The 22734-nt window shown below is 52.3% G+C and overlaps 2 protein-coding genes across 5 annotated transcripts in view; one reads left to right on the plus strand and one right to left on the minus strand.

Moving 5' to 3' along the window:
• The window catches only part of TRAF7 (TNF receptor associated factor 7), a 36260-nt gene extending 17116 nt beyond the window's left edge, over positions 1–19144 (plus strand). For all 3 annotated transcript variants that reach the window (XM_049791212.1, XM_049791213.1, XM_049791214.1), the window contains 17 exons: positions 3746–3862; positions 5201–5293; positions 7080–7113; positions 8414–8597; positions 9320–9454; positions 10361–10578; positions 11167–11240; positions 12294–12342; positions 12859–12986; positions 14062–14144; positions 14554–14593; positions 15027–15143; positions 16335–16457; positions 17274–17393; positions 17614–17745; positions 17978–18097; positions 18341–19144. In XM_049791212.1, the coding sequence (XP_049647169.1) occupies positions 3746–3862; positions 5201–5293; positions 7080–7113; positions 8414–8597; positions 9320–9454; positions 10361–10578; positions 11167–11240; positions 12294–12342; positions 12859–12986; positions 14062–14144; positions 14554–14593; positions 15027–15143; positions 16335–16457; positions 17274–17393; positions 17614–17745; positions 17978–18097; positions 18341–18355 (1782 nt within the window). In that variant the 3' untranslated portion in view covers positions 18356–19144. The remainder of the gene's footprint in view (positions 1–3745; positions 3863–5200; positions 5294–7079; positions 7114–8413; positions 8598–9319; positions 9455–10360; positions 10579–11166; positions 11241–12293; positions 12343–12858; positions 12987–14061; positions 14145–14553; positions 14594–15026; positions 15144–16334; positions 16458–17273; positions 17394–17613; positions 17746–17977; positions 18098–18340) is intronic.
• Positions 19145–19615: 471 nt separating this feature from the next.
• Positions 19616–22734, minus strand: part of CASKIN1 (CASK interacting protein 1) — a 33767-nt gene continuing 30648 nt past the window's right edge. For both annotated transcript variants that reach the window (XM_049791457.1, XM_049791458.1), the window contains 2 exons: positions 22230–22635; positions 19616–21725 (listed from right to left, as the gene is read on the minus strand). In XM_049791457.1, the coding sequence (XP_049647414.1) occupies positions 21629–21725; positions 22230–22635 (503 nt within the window). In that variant the 3' untranslated portion in view covers positions 19616–21628. The remainder of the gene's footprint in view (positions 21726–22229; positions 22636–22734) is intronic.

Raw genomic sequence — 22734 nt, forward strand, 5'->3', positions numbered from 1 at the left:
TGCTGAAGTTAGGCACTGGCAGAGACTGGGGTCAGCAACAGTATGGAGCTACAACACTTCTTAAAATAAATGTGACGCCAGATTGCAAAGAGCTTTGTTGTCAGCATCCTATAAAGTTCCTTCTGTTGCTCAGAGATCTTGCGGTGTTTTATGTCAGCATGTGGGATTTTTTTTTTAGTTTGGGTTTTTTTGTTTTGGTTTGGTTTTTTTCCCCAAAAAGTCCTTTGAACATTTTCCTCCTGTCCTTGGCAAATGAAATTCTCCATCACATCACTGACCTCATGGTGCTCGGCTGCTGTTCCAGGAAGCCCTTGGCTGTCAGCACGATCCAGTGGTCTGAGTGCTGTGCTCACTGCACCTTTTTCATGAGCTGTGCAGTTCTCACAGAGCATATGTGAAGATTTTTCCAGAGGAGCAGGGGGTGCTGAAGATGTTACATTTGGCCATGTCTGATGTAGAAGCTCCCTGACTCCTTTGAAAACCCCAGCGTCATGAACTGAGGTGCACAGCCAAGAATAGGAGAGATCTTTCCTAGGACCGAGCCTCAGTCCTCTTGGACAGTCTCAGCCCACCTTCCCTGGAATGCTAAATATTCTTAAGCAAAAATAGCAAGAGGATTAATGAGTGGTTCAGGAAGCAGCCTGCAGCATGAGGTGCTAACAAACCAGAAGCGCCACAGCCCTGCTCTGCCTGCTGCTCCAGACAAACTCTCACTAACCTTTAGGAAGCTTCCTTTGCTTTGTCAAGAAATAATCTGGGATTTCCCTTCCTGATAGCTAAGTTTTCCCTTCTCCAGAAGCTGCCAAGGGCTTGTCAGCTATCAGAGAGACAGCTGGAGATGAGTCAGAGCCCTCCTGTGACCTCTACCACCCCTTTTTCTTTCTTTTTAAAGCTTCTGTTAATGAAACCAAAAGCAGAGCAGCATGTTCTGCATGCAAGGCGGGGATTATTGAGTGGCTGCTGTCATCTTTCCTGAAAACAGTGCCACGGGTTCCTAGCCTCAGTATGCCTACAGGGAGCAGGAATGAGGACTATACTAGAGCCTTTGCGTGGAGGCTGCTTTTGTCGCTGACACGAAAACTGCACCTAAAGATTACAGCTGAATATTGGGGCAAATGTGTACTAATGGATTAAGAGCTGACTGGCTGTCCAAAGTCTCAGTTGTTTATAGGGAGCTTCACCTCCGAACCAGAGGCTGGACTGAGTTACCAGCCAGCCACAAGCTATCCGTCTTCCGTCAAAAGATGTCTGAGCACTCCATCCTTGGACTGTTTGAAAATGGACTTGATGTTTAGTGCAGAAATAGCCCTGGCACAGGTGTGGGGAGGTGGGACACTTCTGACAGATCCCCCTAAATCCAAGCCTGTGCCCCTTGTGCCACCTTGCCCCTGAACTCTGCAGGCCTTGAATCGCAAACCCTATAGCAGGGCCTGGTGCTCCCTGGCTTTGGTGCACACGGGTTCCTCCCCAGCCTGGGCAGGTGCCCATAGCACGGGGGTCCTGTGGTCCTTCTGCCCTACTGTTCTGTTTGCAGTGCAAGAGCACCCTGCAGTCAGTCTCCTTTGTGCTGGCAGCTCTATGCACGACTAGTGCTGCAAAGTGAGGTCTAAATAGCCAGGCTAGGAGTGGGAAGCAGTGCAGTGGCTGACCCTGTAGAGGTGAGGTCTTTCAAGTCTTAGTCCTGTTTGCTTGGCAAAAAAAAAAGGCTGCAGATACTTAGAGGGGCAGTAAATGCCAGCGCACACCTCTGCCATTCAGCGTTGTCTCTGCAGCGCAAGTGGTGTGATCTTTCTCAGCACATCAACTTCTCTCCTGCATGGTTAACACCAGCATTAGCCCAGCCAGGACACAGGGAGCTGAGTCCACAGTGTTGCACAAGCCTAGCAAGGCTGTGTCTCACACCCCTGCCTTCTGGAAGTGTTCTTGGGCTGCAGTCCTCCCCCTTCCATCAGTGATCCACACAAGATGTTGCTCTTGATAAAAATGCCTCCCTGCAGAGCCTGCCTTTGCTGCCCTGATCTCTGTGTCACCTCCAGAATGGGAACTATGCACAGTCATTCTTGTTATTTTAATAACTTCTGTTACTAGTGGAGGAAAATAATAAAATTAATGGATACATATAAAATTGATTTACCTCGTTATAACCATTCCTCCTCAAGGTTTACATATTTAGCCAATAAATATGCCGTCTTTAAGAAAAAGAGCTTCATGCTTTGGCTTCTAAGCAGATGCAGCATTTCTGAGCTCCTAGGATCCCAGTGTCATAAAAATTAAGAAGCAGAGCACTGTGAAGAACCAGCAGGATCCTGGTCTGCTCCTCTTCTGCAGCCCAGCAAGGACTGCACACAGACTGCAGTATAGTTTGTCTCTGGGGAAGGCAGCAGTCTCTGAACCTCATCTTACATCTTTCCTTGCTGAATCTCCTGACTGCCCCACTGGTCTCCTACATTGCTTTTGTCTGTCCTTAGGTCTGATGTCGCACGCTTTCACCCAGGGCAGGTGCACAAAATGTGGATCAGGAGGTTCAGATTGAACACGAGGAAAAAACCATTTTGCTCACAAGGTAGTGCAGGACAGGAGCCGGGGGGGGGCAGAGTCTCATCTGTGCAGCTTTCCCCATTCCAGCTGGGCAGTGCCAGGGCTGACCTGATCCAGGACCAGGGAGAGTCCCTCTTCGAGTGGGCAGCAAGGCCAGCGATCTCCAGAGCTCCTTCCAGCCAGCACTTCTAGGAGTTTGCAGCTGATGTAGGCTACAATCAAGTCATGTACAGGTGTGATACATGCAGGTGCAGGCAGCCTGGGCATTAGTCATCTCTTGATGCCAAGTCTCTGAAGCTTATGGCTTCATTCTCCCGTTTCTTTGTCAGCCCATCCGTTCCGGTCCTTGAAGACTTTTATTGCTTCTCTCCGCACTCTTCCCAGTCTGCCAGCAGCATTTCTTCCAGAGTAACCCAGCAGTGGCTGCGCTACCAGCTGTGCTAGACCCCCAATTCCAATCACCCCGTGGTCTGAAGAGTCTCTGGTTTTGCTTTGACACCAAATTGCATCTTGACTACGCGCTGCTGGTTGATATTCCACCCTTAAGAGATGCGCTGCTGGTTAATATTCCAGCAGCGACGTTCCCTCAAAGCCAATCCCAAGGCTGCCGTAACCAGTGGGATTTTTCTTGATTGGTGCATGCAATGTCCACTTAGCTCTCCCCTCCCGAGCAGGAAGCGACAAAGCCAGTCTGTTACTGAATTGAATAGAAGGAAGTCTCCACACTTACGCAAAGAAATTTGGCAGAAGTTAGATAGCGAGTGAAACAACAAGTGCTGCTGCAGAGATTATAGAAATTGCAGAAGCTGGTAGCTGTCTCTGGGGGAGATTTACAAAGCTTTCTGTGAAGGATTAATTCTTCCAAACCATTGCTTTGCGGGTGCGCGCGGTAAGTATATAAACGAATGCACCTTTGAGAAAGTAACATTCTTGGAATTTAGATGTCAGCTTGGTTTAGCAAGTTAAACCTGAATGATGTCTGTCCTGTCTCTGAGCATGGTGCAGTGTTCCCAGCTGCTGGGAAGGGCATGCAGCAGTGAGACGCGCTACTTCTGGGGGCAACTCAATGCAGCTTGGCAGAGTGGATGAACAAATGGAGCAGCTGAGTTTTGTGGAGGGGAGGGACTGAGCTTGAAGTCTCTGTGCTAGGGTTTTGGAGTGGGGGGAACTATTTGCAATAACAAGAACTGGTTTTATCTCTTTGAAGCCTCCGATCAGCACCCCACGCCGCTCTGACTCTGCTATCTCCGTCCGTTCATTGCACTCTGAGTCCAACATGTCCTTGCGCTCGACGTTCTCACTCCATGAGGAAGAGGAGGAGCCAGTAGGTATTTGGGATTGTCTGAAGGAGCAGTATTAGGAAGTTCAGTGTCAAAAGAGTAACTTAGTGGACTTTTGTGAGTACATAGAGCTATCATGGGCAGATTTTTTGTGATGTCTGGCAACTAAAAGCCTGGCTGTCAGGGCTCCTGGTTTTAATTTTGTTTCCACCACTGACTTCTGCAAATTACTTAGCTTCCTTCTGTACCGGTTCCCTATCTGTAAAGAGGGGGCAATGGTGAGGTTTTTCTGCTTCTCAGAAAAACTGTTAAGCCTTTGCAAAGTCATGTGTGATTCCCTCGCTCTGCTGCAGAGCAGTAGGGGGTTGTAAGTCTTTAGGCTGGTGGTCTAGCCCCAGGCAGCAAGACTAATACAATTCCCCACTGATTCAGAGCGCCATCCTGCATTTAGGGCTGCATGGCACCCCACTGACTTGATTGTAAGCCCCAGGAGGGTGCAAGGAATTTTCCACATGTGACTTTTGTAGGGAGAGGACACTTTTAAGCCGAGCTTAGCTTGTGACCCAGTAACTAACCCCAGCCTGGATGCATAAAAGGTCAGGCGGCATTTTGCCACAGATCTGGGAAAAAAGTGTGTGTTTCATATTTAGGAACCCCGGGGGTTGTGTTTGCATTTTTGAGAGCAGGACAGGATGAAAAGACAGACCAATCTGCAGTGATTGATTTGAAATGCTCTGAAATGTGAAGCTCTGCTCTGGTGTGGAGTGGGGAGCTGTGCTGCTACAGGAGGACGTGCTCAGAGCCCACACTCCAGCAGTCTTAGTTAGTAAACAAAACTGGAGAGATGGGCCCATTGCGGCAGAAACAATGTTGTTTCTGCTTCGTAAGGGAATGAAAGAGCCCTTCCTTCAGGATGTTTCAAAAATACAAAAGGGCAAGCTGTTTTAAAATAGCTTTTAAACTTCAAGCTTAGTACAGGGGACATTTTTGACAACACAGTGTTCAGTCCAACCAAGCAAAAAGTACCAGACAGTGCAGCTCACAGAATTCTGGTAACTTGAGTCACTCTAGCAAAGAAGTTGGTCTGTGCATTTTCCTGTCGGGTCCTGATGCTGCCAGATGCTGGTGGCCACCAGTTTGTGATGAGCTGAGGGTCTCCAGCCATTACAAAGTTCATTCTTCCTCTACCTCTTACATACTGGAGGTCAGCAGCTCCAGACAAAAGTTTATTTCAAGATATTGAAATCCTTAGTGTGCCTTGTGCCCCAGGGTCCCCAAGGCTCACAGCTGAAAAGTTGTTTTGTTCTTTCTGCAGAGCTGGAGGCTCTTGGGTTTGGACTAATCCTTGTGCTCTTTTTGTCCCTTTCTCTCCTCCTCTTCAGGAGCCACTGGTGTTTGCTGAACAACCGTCCGTGAAGCTGTGTTGCCAACTATGCTGTAGTGTGTTTAAGGATCCAGTCATCACAACTTGTGGGGTAAGGCAGTACTCTTCCAAATCACGAGTGTGGGCTCCACAAATATCTTACGTGAGCTATAGCCAAGCCCTGACCTGTCCCCAGTGACTGTCAGCCTGAGTGAGCAAAGACAAGGCAGCCCCTCACCAGGGAAGCCAGGCCAGCGTAGGAGCAGAGATGCTGAAGGACATGTGTTAGATTTCCACACAAGGGAGCTCTGAACCAGTCTGCAATGGGGTGTGCGGGGCACTCTGCAGTTAGCCGGAGAAGCCTGGGGATTGCTTACAATTGAATGGCTTTTCCCAGGAGAGCTGTACTGTCAGCCTCCCTGTGCTGGCCATGTTCAGTCTCCTTGGTGTGGCTTCAGTGAGGTCTAAACTCCTTATTCCCTCTCCTGGAGGGCTCTGCAGAGTACTGCTGCCTCCTGGGCGCCCCAGGAACGGCTGCTCTTCAGTTGTGAAGAATGTGTTTCTTATAAAACAAGAATGGCTTGAAGCTTCATTTAGTTAATGCTTGCAAAGGGATTTGAGATCCTCTAATGAAAGGCACAGAGTATTATGAATATTCTTCCATATTCCATTTTACTGGGATTTAATAGAAACTGTATATTATTCCTGCTTCTTTGCTACATGTGAAGAAAGATGGCTTTTTGATGGGCTCTCTAATGCTTCTGACGTGCTTCTGATTGCTAGGATGGAGCTGTAGCAACAAAAGCGGAGAGCAGGATTGTTTATTGCAGTGAGGGTGCTATCCCCAAAGGTGCTGGAAGTTGGTGCAGTTTTGCTGCACCATTTTAGTAAGCAGCTCTTCATGGAGACACTGAGATTTTTCTGGTTAATATGGAAAAACAAAACAAAACAAATCTGCTGCAGGAAACAGACTGGCTTCATTTGCAGTCCTGGTTTGGCAGCTCTGGAGAGAGCACCATGCAGCTGTGCAGGGCAGGAAAAGGCCACCTGAGCAGGGCAGCAGATAACAGCTCTGAAGAGTGACTTGCAGCCTCTCCAGGCGCTGCTGCCAAGCGCTGGCCCTGTGGCAGGGGAATGTGGCTGAGGAGGCTCTAGGGAACCCACAGGGCAAGTGCAGGACCAGTGAAATGCTGCAGCCTTTGTTCCTTTCTTTATATTCGTTAGCATGTTATATTGTATTTGCTACTTTATCACGTTAAACTGTTACAGACATTTCTGCTCCAAGAATAGAGAAATAGAGAGCTATTTAAAGTGGCAACATTTACAGTGCATTTAACGGGCTTACAAACCAGCTGTCCCATCCACCTGACAGCACGACAGCTTCAGCTATGTTAAAAGAGCTACAGAGGGATATATGTGATGGGCTGACTGGCCAAGGACAGGGAGAGGCCAGACTTCCCCTTGTTCTTCCCGTTGAGGACTTCTCAGGGAAATGAGAGGAATGACATGGACTAAACTGGAGGGTGAAGTAGGGAAATCCCATGCAGACTTGGAGGGTAGGAGTATCAGAATGTGGCAGAACATGCCAGTGGCTTCAGCTTGCACCATGATCATGGCCTGATCTGGAACAGGGCAGAACCCTCAAAGCTTCAAACTGTGTGCTTAATACTTCCCAGGAACAGGACCCATGTTGTCCTCTTAGCTGCCTGAGCAAGCAGCTGGTTTTTGCCCTGCGGTGCAGACTCAAGAGCACACTGAGCTATATAGCAGGCAGAACAGCTGCTGAGGCCCCTGAGCCACAGGCTTTGGTATCTCCCACCTTCCCCATCGTTAGCCACAGGGAATAATTTGTCCGATATTGTTTACGCTGACACTGCTGTTCCTCTTTGTCTCCACAGCACACATTTTGTAGAAGATGTGCCTTAACATCTGGTGAGTACAGAACTGTTCTTGTGTGATGCAGCGAAAACACTGTTATTTTCTGGTTTGTTTGCTTTCACCTAAAAAGAAACCCACAGAAAGATGTCTGAAGGGCTTAAAACAAGCTGTCAGTCACAGGCTGCCACTGCAGCAGTGTGGTGCTGGGGCATGGCTGGCTGTGCAGCTCCAAGCTCTGATAGTACACGCTGTAGCATGGGCACTAGAGGGCTGGGCCCGGCTCTTGGGCACAGGATGTTCTCAAATCCTGGAATATGCAATGGATAATCCCAGGATAATACATGTCTCGCCCAGAGTTGACCCATTGATTTCAGACAGAAAGCTTTCTGTGGCTGCCTGTCCGAGGAACAGGGGGGCCGTGTTTGGCAGAGACCCATCAAACCCCTCCTCCCCCTTCCCGTTAGTGCCAGCTCTCTGGCCGCTGACTGAGCCCATGCGCTGCAGCACACAGAGCTGCTTTAGCTCACCCAGCTCTTCCAGAAACCTGATGGAGCCCAAGTGTCTGGCTGCTGGCCTAGCCTAACCAGGTCCCACTTGGTTTGGACTCTGCACTACAAAAAAGACTTGATTTGGCACAAGCCTGTGCCCCTCTTGGAAAGCTGTTGTTCAGCACAAAGCCAAGCCTTTCGTATTTCCAGAACAGCAAGCCCTGAGGAGGCTCCCTGGGGAGTCCAGCAAAACAGCAGCTCTTTCTGCCTTAAGATGTTTGTCTTCCACATGAGGGGTCCCTCTGCTTCACATGCTAATCCCCTGTCACCATGTTGTGCTGTATCTATCCCAACCAACAGATCTGTAGCAAAAGGCTTTGCAGTTGCAATCCTGAGTTGCTCAGTTTTGTTCTTGCCCTCAAAGCTCATGTCTTTGCTTCACTGCAGCATCACTGGTCTGCAGTACCCTGCTGGCAGCAGAGGAGCTGAGTCCCAGGCCCTGGTGGGGGAATGGGTTATGTATGGGGCATCTGCTGATTTGTGGTCACTGCCCGTGAATACTCTCACACTTCAGCAAGCACAAGGTAGTCTGAATTAGTGTGGCCTTCTTTCATTGGCAGCTAGCTCAAATTATCATGGATTAACATAAACTGTAACTTTTCACCAAGCCCCAAGACAAACCAGAGATAGTGGCTTGTAGACCTTGTGTGAATATTCATGGCTCGTTCCATTGCCACCCATCTGGGAATTGGCTGTCTTGGCCAGAGAAGGCAAAAAAAATAAAATCTCCGTGCAGAGGCTCTTGGAAATGCTCCTGCAGCGTCTCAGTCCTTACTGACTCTCTCTTTTGCTTCCCTACCTGGCAGAGAAGTGCCCCGTGGACAATGCCAAACTGACTGTAGTGGTTAACAACATTGCTGTGGCTGAGCAGATCGGGGAGCTCTTCATTCACTGCAAGTATGGCTGCCGGCCTGCAGCCAGCAGCAAGCCCGCTGCCTTCGAGGTGGACCCCCGTGGATGTCCGTTTACAATTAAACTGAGTGCCAGGAAGTAAGTGACTTGTTACCAGCATGCAGCTTCTCCAGGGAAAGGGCTCTACCACCAGCAATCTGCTGTCATATCTGAGCTGCCCTGCGGCTCCTGGGGACAGTGCAGCTTCTGCCAGCAGTGCCCTGCTGGGGCATGCAGGGGTGTGGGAATGGGCAGGGTGACTTGAGGAGACAATTCTTTCCACTATGTCTCAGTCTTAGGATGATGGCAGATGGGCTGGTCTCAGGGAAAGGATGCTGTTCTCTGCTCTCAGCTTACCCAAGTGTCTCAGCAGTGGGTCAGGAGATACACTATGAAGGCAGCCACCTCACATCTGGGTTGAAACACTGTGGTTATGGTCAAGCAGAGACCTTGGGCTTCTTTTTGTAAGAGGAGTTATCCTAGTTATATCCTAGGAATCTGAAATCTAGCTCCCTCCCCATCCTAAATGCATTCACTGTCTTCCCTATCACCTGGCGATTGCCTGTTGTTGATAGCTGCCTGAAGGCTCAGCCGATCAGCTGCAGAAGTAGATGTTCCCTGCGTAAATGTGACCTATTATTACTCTCAACTTACTGGCCAAATGAGAATTTAAAGCTGTAATTGCAGTCTTAGAGCAGGAGGCTTTTGATCACCTGACACTCTCACAGGGCTGGTTTGCTCCTTTACTGATGATCTGTGTTGTTTCCATTAATTTTTGCTTATTGCTGATTTTCCCTTCTTTTGCTTCTCTCCGTGAGCAGAGATCATGAAAGCAGCTGTGATTACAGGCCGGTTCGCTGCCCCAATAACCCCAGCTGTCCACCTCTGCTGAAAATGAACCTGGAGGCACATCTGAAAGAGTGCGAGCACATAAAGTGTCCCCACTCCAAATATGGGTAAGGAGCTGGTGCTTTTTAGTGGGAAAGATGCACAGAGCTTGTTTCTGAGCTACTTTTCAGCTACTGCAGCTACTGGCCTGAGACTGAGATCAGGCTTGCAGGGCTTGCAGAAGGCAGCTCCTGAGCCTCTTGTTGAGAACAGGCAGGTCACGCTGCCCAGCTGTAAGCCCTGCTGGCAGCCGAGGAGGAGGGCGAGTGCGTAGGCAGAAGAACCAGCTGGAGGAGAGTCAGAGCAGTGATTGTGGCCAGAGCCACTAAGGGAGGAGGACAAGTACAAGAGGAATGTGAGCAGCACGGCAGTGTCTGTCAGACCAGTCCTTCTCCCAGGGCAAGGGAAGTGCCGATCAGCCTTGGAGAGTTGACTGTCACCCGAGCAAGGAGTGCAGCCCGGGCTGAGGGTTCCCTGCAGGATGCACAGCTGAGGTTACTGTTGCGGGAAGAGATGTCTTGGCAGAAGCAGAGCAAGGCAAGTCCTGACAGAGCAGCCCTGACTCCCTGCCACGCTGCGGGCCAAATCAGCATCTGCTGAGGTCAGCTGCATTTTTTTCCATTGGTTTTGATGGCTCTTAGATTGGACTCCTGGTGAACACGTGAACTGATACCACATTCTGTCTCTTGCCCAAGATCTGCTTTTCCTTGCAACTACCTAGACAGACAGACAGTCAGACAGTTCAGTTTGGGGCCTATGCCCTGGCTAGAAGAATGGGAGCTGCTTGGCCTCTCTGTTGCCCTGCAGTTGCCCGCACCCAGCAGGATGGTGAACCATAGCACCACTGCTCCTGGTAGGAGGAGCAGAACAGCTGGGGACCCACACAGGCCTTAGACCTGCCTCTGAGGAGCCAGCTGAGCAAGGAGGTCTCCAGTGTGGCCCTGCTCCAGCCAGTGTCTGCCTTCCCCTTGTAGGTGTACATTCATAGGAAATCAAGACACTTATGAGACCCACTTGGAGACGTGCAAGTTTGAGGGTCTGAAGGAGTTCCTGCAGCAGACAGACGATCGTTTCCATGAGATGCAGGTGGCAATGGCCCAGAAGGACCAGGAAATTGCCTTCCTGCGCTCCATGCTGGGGAAACTCTCAGAGAAAATTGACCAGCTGGAGAAGAACCTGGAGCTTAAGTTTGGTGAGTCTGCAATAGATGAGCTCTGTGGTCAGAGCTGTAAGGACAGGGCAGCTCTTTGTTAGGATGGTGCATTACAGGATTCATTCCATGCTTAAAACTGGTGCTGAGCAGGTTTCAGGAGGTTCAGATATTCCTTGCAAAGGAACAAATAGGGGTTCCATTGACTTCTCTGCTGCCAGAACATCACGGGACCTAATCCTGCAGTCACTGGTCACATGGCAAGTCCTAGAAATGTCTGCACATGGCTATCACCTTTCTCCTGTGACTTTTTCCTGTGCAGTCCATGGGCACAGGCCCCCATAAAAATCAGCAAGTCGAATAGCCAACAGTGCAGCCATCCTGGAGTGAGCATGGTTCTTGGACACCTTTGCTGTGCCCAGCCCTGTCTTGCCTCTGAAATTTGCAGGGTCTTCAGCATCCAAGTACAATTTGCATTTGAGTAGCAGACCCCCTCCTGCTTTTCCCTGCTAACAGCAGAGGGTTCTCCCTCCTTGTTCAGAGGTTAGATGGCAGCAGGTGTCCTCTGCCTGTTCCCCTGGACACCATCACTGACTCTGCAGTGACTATGGGCCTGTCCATCTCTTGTAGATGTGCTGGACGAGAACCAGAGCAAGCTGAGCGAGGACCTGATGGAGTTCCGCAGGGACGCCTCCATGCTGAACGTGAGGCTGGGCCCTGGGGTGGAGCAGGGATTGCGTGCAGTTAGCTGGCTCTGCTACTAGTTAGGTTTCTCCTGCAGTGTGGGGAGTCTTTGTGGTTCCTTCCTGTTTGCTGGCTCTGCTGACCCAGGTTTGATTTGCTTTTAATGCAGCTGGGGTGTGGGTGAAGGTTTCCTCTGGGCTGAGTTTAAAGACAGCTCAGTGAGCACATTCTGGACACTGCATCTGGCCTGCCATTTTAACTGGTTCTGCTGCCTTTTCTCAGCCTGTTTCTGCTCTGGAAATATGTTAACATAGGAAAGGAACCCTGCAGCAAGGAGAGAGCCTTCTGCTCCAAAGCCTGGGCACTCCTATACCTGTTATACTAGCCAGGGACAGTATGCCCTTCTCTCTGCCTGCAGAGAAAGCAGGAAGATAAGCAGATCCCTGCTAGCAAACTGGGAGTGAGAGCTGTCTCATGATTTTGGACATTATTCAAGCACTGATATTGGATAGACATTCCTCCCTAGTTCAGGCAGACTTCATCCCACTGGATCTACTGATTAGGAGGAGCTTGCCCTGGTTTACCTAAGCATGCTAACAAAGAGGGTCCCTATGGACGCAGTAGGGACCGGACTGTGGAGCAGACTACAAAGAGACCTTCCAATTCTTCTCCAGCAAGGTGGGCTTCAAGAGCCCAGCTGAGCAAGCAGTCCCCATAACCGATTTGATTATTTTTAGCATTCTGGTGAATGGCAGAGCAAGGACAGTATATTCTGAAAGGTACTTCTGTGCCTGCCTGAATACTGAAGAGTTTAGTGCAGGTCTGAGATGCTGTCAGAGCCCTGTGGTCTCCGGAGGGAGGTGACAGAGGGATGTATGCATAGAGTCCTAGAGCAGGAGACCTTCGATCAGAGAATGAGTCAGCTGCTGAGGGAGGGCCTTCACAGGGAGTCAGGACCTGCCCAAAGGCAAGAGTAGGTTTAGCAGTGGAGGGGGACAGTCTTAAGGCCATGTCCAGAAGGGCAGGCTGGTCTTGATGGCTCTGCAGTTCATGCAGCTTGTTCTGTTTTTCAGGACGAGCTCTCCCACATTAATGCTCGGCTCAACATGGGCATCCTTGGATGTGAGTATGCATGTGGTTTTCATCCTCTCAGGCTGGGTTTTGGGGGGATGGCCCAGTAAGCCCTTTTAGGTGAGGTCACAGATATACACAGTTGTCTCTGGGTGCAGCAGTAATTTGTTCACAGGGTCACCACTGCTGCAGGAAGGAGATACTGGTGGGAGAGTTTGCCAGAAGCACTGGTTGAAGGGGAACTCACAGTGCTGCAGGGTTATTAGCTGCTGGGGAGAGGTGTCAAATGGCCTCTGCATCTCTGGCCTCCCTAGGTCCAGCCCAGGAGTTGCATTAGGGAGATGAGTCCTGAAGCTCAGAGCAATGATAAGTCAATGGGCTGTAAGGGTGGGACATGAGATCTTCGAGCCAGACTGGGAGGGTGTCACAGTTCCTTCTGGCCTGCAACAACATGAAATGCAAGGAAGACCTGCCAGGCCAGCGCAGGGAGCTCTGTCCCCTCCAAACTCACCGTGACATGGCGTGGTGCTACTGTCCCACCTCTCACCTGCCCTCTTGTTTCTGTAGCCTATGATCCTCAGCAGATCTTCAAGTGCAAGGGGACCTTTGTGGGACACCAGGGCCCTGTCTGGTGTTTGTGCGTTTACTCCATAGGAGACTTGCTCTTCAGTGGCTCTTCAGACAAAACCATTAAGGTAAGAGCTTGCCTCTTCTGTGTATCTTCTGCATTTGTAAATGTGCTTCAGGTGGGACAGAAGCTGAGTTGCAGTTTGTGGAGTGGGGGGATGTCACTTCCCAAAGTTTCTCCCGAAGAATCTTAAATGATTCTTTGCAATTATAGTTGGGCAAAATTCTCTGTGAGGAAACGCTATGTGATAGTGAAATGGAGAGACAAATGGTTTTTGCAAAGCCCTGAATAGAATTTCATTCGTCCTGCTGCTGGTTTTGCTTTGTATGGTGCTTAGGGCATTCAAGCCTATTTCAGCTTCTGATTTTATTTTCCCTTGTTATAAAATGTCATCTTAGGGAAAAAAAAATTTTCCCTGATCAGATGTGTCCTTTTTCCACTTTATGGCACGTTTGTTTTTCTTTGTCCTGTTTTCAGTAACTCAAACTGACAGCACTGCTCCAGTGCAACCTAAACAAGAGGTGTCACCATGTTGGCTGCTGGTGGCTGATGGCTGGGCTGGGGAGCTAGGCGGGATGCCACGACTAGCCCTTCCAGGAGCAGAGCTTTGGCTTAGTTTCTTTGAGTGATAGCAAGAGCCACATGGAAGAAAATGGACTTTGCTGTACTTTATTGAAAGAAAACAGCTTTCTCCCCTGTCCTGGCTGCTCTGGTCACCACGTTTCCATGTTCCCTCTCTTGAGAGAGTGGTGTGTACTCAGTGGGGAAAACCTTTGCAGTGGCAGAGGAGGCTGTGCTGTGCCATTGGAGCCCTAGGATGGGGTGCGAATTGCTAAAGCAGGAGCCCGAGAGCTACTTCTCCAGTTCAGTGTGTTGTGTTGGCCTGGGCTGTGAAAGGCAGAGCTGGAGAGGGCTGATGTGTGCTGCTATCCAGTGTCTCATTAACTTCAACCTGACCCTTTACAGTCAATTTCCTTTCCTAGACAAGCTTATCTCTGCCTGGGAACCCGGAAGGCAGGTGCCCAGGTGACAGCCTGTTTCCTCGTTGCGGTGCTTTTGTCGCTTTGCTGACATCCTGCCCGGGTCCCCAGCTGCTCTGTCTGCCGGCATGTGACCCTCTGCTGACTTGTGTTTCCTGTTAGGTGTGGGATACCTGTACCACATACAAGTGCCAAAAGACCTTGGAGGGTCACGATGGAATTGTACTGGCTCTCTGCATCCAGGGGTGAGTGGAGAGGGACACCTGCCCCTGCAGGAGAGAGCGGGGAGAGCACTGGGGCCCTCACAATTCCCGTCTTTGGTCCTGCACGTGCCAAGATAGTGCACGAGAGGCACATCTTGCCTCTTTGCTCTTTAAAAATCCACAAAGCACATATCTCTTTGGCCTCCCCTGCTGTCCTGGCTTCCTTCCCTGGTCACCAGCAGGGTGCCCGGCCTCTTGCTCAAAGGGCTGATCCAGCCCAGCCTCTCCATAAGACCTGGGCTCCACTCCTGGGGTTGGTGTGTTTAGTCTTGGCCCGCTGAGGCTGCGGGACTGCAGCTCCTCGCCCAGCATGGTGCCTGGGAACGAGCTGGGACCCTGCACGCGTTGCTCTCCCTCGCTGACCTCCTTTTGTTTTCTGGTGACATTACAGGAACAAACTGTACAGCGGCTCTGCTGACTGCACCATTATTGTGAGTACTCAGGACCCCTGCTCCGCTTCACAGTTGGGATGTGAGATCTACAGGCCAGCCCCAGGCTGTTGTAGAGCAGGGACCTGCATCCTTTTTTCTATAAGGCTCTTCAGCTGCCAGTGGTGTAAGACTGATAACCCCTGTGTGCTTTATCCACTGCCATCAGCCAAGTTACTCGTGGGTTGGATTTGGGTGTTTCCTGCAGGCTAGATTTCCCACTCCCCACTCCTATGTGGGGAGCAGGAGGCTGGTGCTCTGAGCTGGGGCAGGGTGGTCAGTTCTGATCAGGCCAGGACAGTGGCTCATACAAGTGCCCTGTCCTGCCTGTGGTTTTGCCTGTGTGTGATTGCCTGCCTCCAGAGGCAAAGAAGAAGGACTTCAGCACAAGGGACCTGCCCCTGCTCCTCACGGGCACTCTTCTTCTCCTTTGCAGGTCTGGGATATTCAAAACCTGCAGAAAGTGAACACGATCCGAGCACATGACAATCCTGTTTGCACTTTGGTCTCCTCGCACAACATGCTGTTCAGTGGCTCTCTCAAAGCCATCAAGGTAGAGCTCTGGGGTGGCTCGTCTTGGTCCATTTGGGCACCAGTGGTACAAAGTGTCAGGCAGCAGCATCCAAACAGGAAGAAAGTGGCATTTTGGTCTGTAGGTGACCTTGTAAGTACACTCTCCTGAGCCACACAGAGAAGCACAGCTACACAGAGCAGCCAGCACTGCTGGCTCTGTGCTGTGTACTGAAGTCAAGGATGTTCTGGGACCTGGCTGAAAAAAACAGTTTGTTTCTTCTAACTCTGTAAACCTGAGACTGCAGGTGGAGTATCTTGGCAGTTCCTGAGTGTGTCTCTCCTTCAGCCCCCAACAGATGCACTCAGACCATTGGGAATTGGGTCTGGAGTTCAGAATTGGCTGGGGATTCAGGCTGCCTGTTTTGAAACCCCCTCCAAAGGATCTTGAATCTGCATTTTTTACCTAAAGCATGCAGAAATCAGGGAACAGCTTTGCAAGTTGCCCTTTAAAGCCTTGGCTAGATTCCCTTGGTTCTGCTTCCAGCTCCTGGTGAGACAGCTTATGGGACCATCCATCTGTAAGAGGGCGCATGCTCTTTTCTTTATCTGGGGCCTGGAGTGGTTCAGCTATCTAGAGAGTGCTCAGGGCTGGAGGAGCAATGAGACAGCACTAAGCAGAAGGAGAACTTGGGGCCTTTTGTTTTTTTGTCATCCCTAGCCACTTTCTGCCAGATGAGCCGAGCAGGCCAGTAGTGCTGCTTGGAGTGGCAGGGTAAGATCTTTTGGTCCCTGCGTGCTGGGGGTTTTGGCCATGGTTTCCCAGAGCTGTGGGAATGGAGCTTTGCAGGGACAGGCTGGGAGTGGAAGTCCAGAGCAGTTCTTTACTGTAGATTTGGTTTAGGTTTTTCAAGCCCATGGCTCTGCTAGGGAAGGGTCTCTGCCAGTGATAACGCAGGCTCCAGCTTGGCTTTCCCAGGCCCTCTGGGAGCATGCTTATTCAGCATAGTTATCATGTTTTATCCGCAAGTCAGTGGGTTCAGGAGATTCCCACCGAGCAGGAGAGCCAGCATGAGGTTCCACTTAGTGATCTGGTAGGACCTTGTGCTGGCTGGCTGGGCAGGGGTGGGCAGCACCTGGCTCCCAAGCTAGAGGCTGACCTGTTCTGCCCCATCACTGCCCTGTCTACTGAGACTCTCCTCTATGTCTGTGTGTGTGTTTGTGCTTTCCACAGGTCTGGGATATTGTAGGTACCGAGCTCAAACTGAAGAAGGAACTGACAGGTCTCAATCACTGGGTGCGAGCACTGGTGGCTTCTCAAAACTATCTCTACAGTGGATCTTACCAAACAATCAAGGTGGGACCCTGAGACTTGTGGCAACTGCAAGCCATCGGCTCTCTCCGTGCCTCTATGTATCTGTATTCTGCAGCATAGGTTGGTGGAGCAGGACAAAAGCTAGCTGCTAGAATGTGAGAGCACTGCTGTAGCGTTGCTGACACACTAGATTTTACTGTGCTGATTGCATCTTTGCAGGCACAAAGGCTGGGGTCTGGCTGGTCCTTGGGAGCGCAGCTGCTGGGGGATGCTCGCTAAGGCAAAACACGGCCTCGCAGCCATGGCGCCTCACGCTGCCTCCGCAGCTGCCGCAGCGTTATCTGCGCTGACAGTCCTGCTGATAAGAGGAGAAGGTCACTGTCTGGCTGCAGAGTTACCATAAATCTGTGTGTGGTTTCCGAAATGCCTTCAATCTGCGTTGGCTCAGGCTTTGATGAATAGTTCACCTCTCAGCATCTGGGTGACACAAGAGAGTTTGAAGTTGCCCTCCTCAGTGTTAATAAATCCCTGTTAATTTGTCTGCATCAGTTTTTAGTGCTATCAAGGACTGGGTTGTCTGTGCACGTGTGTGCATAGTCACACACAAAGAGTGTGCAATCTCCACAACTTTTTCAGTCTGGATGTTCAAAGCTGGGCAGCTAAATAAGATAGCAGGACTTTGCTAATCAGTACTGAACATTCCCAGCCGGACAGATTTGTCCTTAAAGATGTGATCTAGGCACACATGGAGCCAGGCTGACCCTGTGCGTGGCTGGAGAATAGCTTCAAGGGAATTCCCTCCTGGAGAGGGGTCCCTGCATGGGTCTCATCCTGCCTTTGCTCTGGTGTCTCTTTCAGATCTGGGACATCCGCAACTTGGAGTGCGTCCATGTGCTGCAGACGTCAGGAGGCAGCGTCTACTCCATCGCTGTGACAAACCACCACATCGTGTGTGGCACCTACGAGAACCTCATCCATGTAAGGGCTGCAGGGCTCGATGCATTTGTTGGCTTGAGTCTGGGGGGAGAGGGGCAAGGAGATGGGCACCTGGCTCTGCCTGTCCCCTTTATAGCACACCCGAAGCATGGGTGCACAGCACCCACCCTAGAGGTGTGCGTGGAGGTGGAAACACCTCTCGGAAGAGAAGTCGGTGGCCTGCAGCCCAGTGCAATCTCCAAGCCCTGCTCTCTTCCCGCAGGTCTGGGATATAGAGACAAAGGAACAAGTCCGCACGCTGACTGGACATGTGGGTACAGTCTATGCCCTCGCTGTCATCTCCACACCGGATCAAACCAAAGTCTTCAGTGCATCGTATGACCGGTCTCTCAGGGTATGTGTCCAGGGCTGTGCAGCTGCATCTGTGCATTTGTTAAAATATGGACAGCGTTGAGGGAAAGGGAGGATGGGGGATCCTCATCCCTGCATGCCGCGTGGCCTCATATTTAATTTGTGTCACCTGGCTCAAACCCTGTGGCACACAGCGTCCCCCTTCCCTCCTGGTGCCTGGGATGTGCCAGAGTCCCGTGCCGCCCGCTTGGCTCACGCCTCCTGTGTGCCCGTAGGTGTGGAGCATGGACAACATGATCTGTACTCAGACGCTGCTGCGACACCAGGGTAGCGTCACTGCCCTCGCAGTCTCCAGGGGCCGCCTCTTCTCCGGCGCCGTGGACAGCACTGTAAAGGTTGGTTTCCTCAGGCTTCTCCTTGATGGTTTGGTCTCTTCCAGTACCGGAACTAGGGCATTAAATAAGTTAGGAGCGGTCTTCAAACAAGGGGATGGTTCTCAACAGGTGGGAGGTTTAACTCCTGACATAGGGTGTTGTGGATGCTGAAAGCCCAAAGGGAAGTTCCACAAGAGGATGAAGAGAAGCCCACGGAGCCTCTCAGAACAGTCACTGCCATGGGCTCCTGTTTCTCCTCCACAGGTCTGGACGTGCTAGCGAGAGTGCCACACTAGTCCTGCACACTGAAAGACCAAAAACTCCTCCTCTCCGTCAGCCTGCTGGGTGACTAACACCACTATGAAGTAACTGCTGCAGCTCCTCTCCGCATCGACCACTGCCTGCTGCTGCCCATCGGCCGGTTCCCCCCCCACAAGGAGCCCGGCTGGCAGCTCTCAGGATGGGGTCTGGCCCACGGATGCTCCAGACGTTCCCTCAGATCTGCCATATGTGATTGGAAATGCAGAGGAAGCCATTCCGATGCCAGCACCTTCCACACTGCAGGCTGCCCTCTTCTGCCTGCGTCCCCCCAGCCGGGGAGCATCCTCTGGGGCCAGGGCAGCTCCACAGAGCAGCGGTGCAGATGCAGTGCAGCCCTCGGCCAGCAATGGGACTGAATGGTTCAGCTTGTGACAGGCGGGAGCCGGCCTGGCCGGGGAGGTGATGCTGGGAGGCTGGTCCCCTTGTAAATGGTAGAACTGAGCATTAGGCCTTGCCCTGGTTTGGGACCCCGACCCCTTTCTGTCTCTAGTATTTAATTTTACTGCCACGATGTCAGGCTGATCCGTCTGGGAAGAGGTGTTTTCTTGAGTAGCCAGGTACGATTTTTATGCCACAGCTAGTTCTCAAATCAAATAACACAAGCCCATTGTTCACCACCCTGTAATAATGGTCTCCACATTAAAGAGAAAAAGCCTCCGTTGCATTTTTACTCACATTTTCTACTGTTTTTAAGATTGTAATATAGATTTGATTATTTCTTCATTGACAATAAAAGCAGAAAGAGTTGTTCCTGGCCAGCGTGAGTTATTGCAGGCTCCTGGTGGGAGCCAGCGGCCAGCACCGGTCCAGCAGCAGCTCCTGCACCCGTCCACCCCCCGGCTGCTGCCGAGAGCCGCACTTGGCTGCCCCAGAGAGGTGGGCATGGCTACGGCACCCACTGTGAAAAATGGGGTGCAGGGACTGGGTGCCTTGCGGGGGCAGAGCCAGCCAGGCTGCCACACACCCCGCAGCACCCCCAGCACCGGCACCCAGCCCGGCCAAGGCAGAGGCACCCAAGGGTGGCCTTGGACCGTGCAGCACGTACACCCGGCAAGACACGATCGTGCCACAAGCACCCACGTGCACCGCAGCATCCGGCACCCGCACGCCTGCTCTGCCGACATGGCCCGGGACCCCGCGGCTGCCCATCAGCCCCAGCTGCACGGCGGGAGCCGTGATGGTTTTTGGATACAAACAGTGGTGTCAGCCCGGCAGGGGTTTTATTTTTTTATTTTTCTTTAAATATTTGTTGCCAGACTTCGTATAGGAGCAAACTTCTTCACAGCACCACGAGCCATCTACTATTCAGAATAGGAAGAATAAGACGAGTAGAGGTGAAATCTAAGCACAGAAGAGCAGGGAGAAGCACCAAGATGCATAGCTTGACAGATGGGATACGATACAGAGTCCATAACTTAATCATAAAAAATATATATATGTATATATCCATCATGTAGAACTTTAAGGATTTTTTTTAGATACATATTTTTTTTTCTTTTCAACAGATATTTTCAGGCGGGTGATTATTTTTTTTTTTGTTATTTTTTTAAAGTCTTTTTTTTTTTTTTTTAAAGAAATTTCAAAGTTGTGCCAAACACATCTGGATCAGCGACCACAATGGGAGAGACGGGGGGAGAGAGAAAACGGGGGAGAGGGAAGGAGGGAGAGGAAGGCAGAGGGAGAGACCACTCTGTACGTCTCAAGAAAAGAAAACAGCAACACTTTGTTTTGAAACCACAAGCAAAAAATGCATTCATCAGGACTCAAGCGACTGAACCAGACTCCAACTCCAGTTTATACATGAATATACAGTGGTGCGTCCTGGAGAACGCACGCAAGCACACGCACCCCGCGTGCACACACACACACACCCACACGCGCGCACACCGAACAAATGCCAAAAAAAAAAATAAAAATAAACAAACCCAAACCCTGAAGACACTCCAAAAGAAATGAAACACCTCCAGTATAAGAATTAACAAAAACCTCCATAAAACAAGGCACATCCTTTGAGTTCTTAACGGTGTAAAAATAAAGACGTGACACTGAATCCCAACGGAAAGACCCGAACAGAACTGCTTGCACGTACCTTCCACCCAGAGAAAAGGTAAATATTGTGCTACTCTTAGAATGAGTTTGCCACAAGACACACAGCTTAGTATAATCTAATAGTTTTTCTCAAGCTAAAATCCAGTTTTCTCTTGATTTCTTTTAAACTGCTTTATATATAATTGCTAATATTTTTAAATCTTTTAAATATATATTTGTTAAAGTTTATTCTTTTTATTATTTTGGGGGTTGGGGGAAATCTGGTCTATATCTTTTTCTTTTTTTTTTTTTCCCCTCCAATAAATTAATACTTCTTTATAGCTTATTACTGTCCTCTCCCCCGGCGGGGAGGGGCCGGGCAGGGGCACGTCCCGCAGCCCCCCACCCACGCCACCGAGGGCCCCGAGATGGGGCGTTCGCTCCCCGATTTGCAACCAACGCAAACAAAACCCCCTTCCTACGCCTGAGGCGAAGCCCCCGTGAAGGGGAGCCCCGCGGCCGGGCCCCCGCGCCCCTCGGGGCAGCATCCCTCCACGGGGCAGCCCCCAGCCCGGCGCGACGCCGCGGCAGGACCCCGCGTCCTGCCCGCCCCCGGCGAACGACGACGGAAAAAGAAAGAAAATTTAAAAAGGAAAATTAAAAAAGGAGAAAAGAAACCCAAGTGCATTTACCCACCCGGACCCGCCACCGGCACGGCCACCGGCAAAGGCCATCGGCGACACGCGGCATGCCGGAGCCGCTGTGCCGGGCAGGGCTTGTGCTACATTCGGGTCGCGGCAACCCGCGGCGCCAGGGCCGGCAGGGCACGGGCGCGACGGCGGCGGCCACCGGACAGGTAGGTAGAGAGACCAACCCCGGAGCCCCGGCAGCCGGCGGGGGCCGTTTCGGTCCGGGACGTGTTGCTTTGTTTCTTCTGTTGGTTTTTTTTGTTTTGTTTTGTTCATTTGTGGTTGGTTTTTTTTTTGCTTCTGCAAAAGGGAGTCCTGCCGGAGCCGGCGCCGAGTCCGTGAGCACAATCCTGAGGTATCTTCTTCTTTGTGCAAACCCCGAGGGACGGGATGTCCGGGAGGGGACGGCTGTACAAAGGGGACAGGGGGAGGGCAGCGGGGCCGGGGGGGTCGTGGATCGTTGTGCCCTTGTGCCCACGTAAGCCCTGAGGTTCGCGGGGGGCCCTGGCACCCCTCACTCCAGCATGGCGTCCAGCTGGTCCGCCAGGTCGTCGAACATGCTGCCGATGTCGTCCAGGATGCTCACGGTGCTCTTCGACTCCACGGCCGAGCTGGGTGAGCGGCGGGGACGGGTCAGCGTGCTGCCCACGGGACGGTGGCACCGCATGGCCCCCCCCCAGCCCCGCGCCACGGCCCTCCTGCCCCGCGGTGCTCGGCACCGCGTCCCCTCCCCGGTGCAGACCCCAGTGCCACTGCACGTCTGGGGCCAGCCCAGCCCCGGGACCCTTTGGCTCAGCGTCCCCCAGCGTCACCTCTCCAAGACACCCCCCCAACGCACCCGCACATCCAGGTCCCCGTGCTGCTCCGGCACGGTGTCCCGTCCCCCCCAGTGCCACCCTCCCCAACACAGCTCCATCGGGGCCCCACGATGCTCCGGCACAGCGTCACCCCCCCCGGGACAGTCCCATTCCCACCGCGGTGGCACAGCCCCATCCCCAGCCCGCGACGCCGGTGGCCTCTTGAGCCCCCATCCCCACACAGCTCAATGGCACGGCGCAGCCCCGCACCCTCCCCAGGGACCACCGGCCGCCCCTCGCCGCCCCTCGCCCCCTTACTCTGCCGCCTGACTGTCCTCCTGCTTGATCTTCTCCTCCACGGCCTGCAGCGCGGCGGCCAGGGACGCGCTCGTCTCCTCCAGCTTCTGCTGTGCCAGCTCGGGGCCGGCGCTGTCGACGGAGGGACCGGTGATGGCGGAGCGAGGCGGCTTCACCGGCACCTGCTGGGGCTGCGCGCCGGGCGAGAGGGGCTTGGCGGGGCTGGAGCAGAGCGAGGGCGGCGTGCTGGACGGCTTGGCGGCGGTGGCGGCGGCGGTGCCCAGCTGCCGGGCGGGGGACGGGGTCGGCGTGGAGCCGGCGCTCACCGACTGGATGGCGGCGTGGGGCTTGGGGGGCTTGGGCGCCGTGGGGGGCGGCACGGGCTTGGGGGACACCGGGGGTGGTGTGCCGTGGACCCGCTTCACCTCTGCGGAGAGAAGGGAGAAGGGCAGCGGGGGCCAGCTGGGACCCCCAGCATCCTCCCCAGGGAGGTCCCGTCCCGGGGTGGGGTGGGGGGCTGGCGGGG

Source organism: Accipiter gentilis, chromosome 33 (assembly GCF_929443795.1).
Source record: "Accipiter gentilis chromosome 33, bAccGen1.1, whole genome shotgun sequence".
Taxonomy (NCBI): Eukaryota; Metazoa; Chordata; class Aves; order Accipitriformes; family Accipitridae; genus Astur; species Astur gentilis.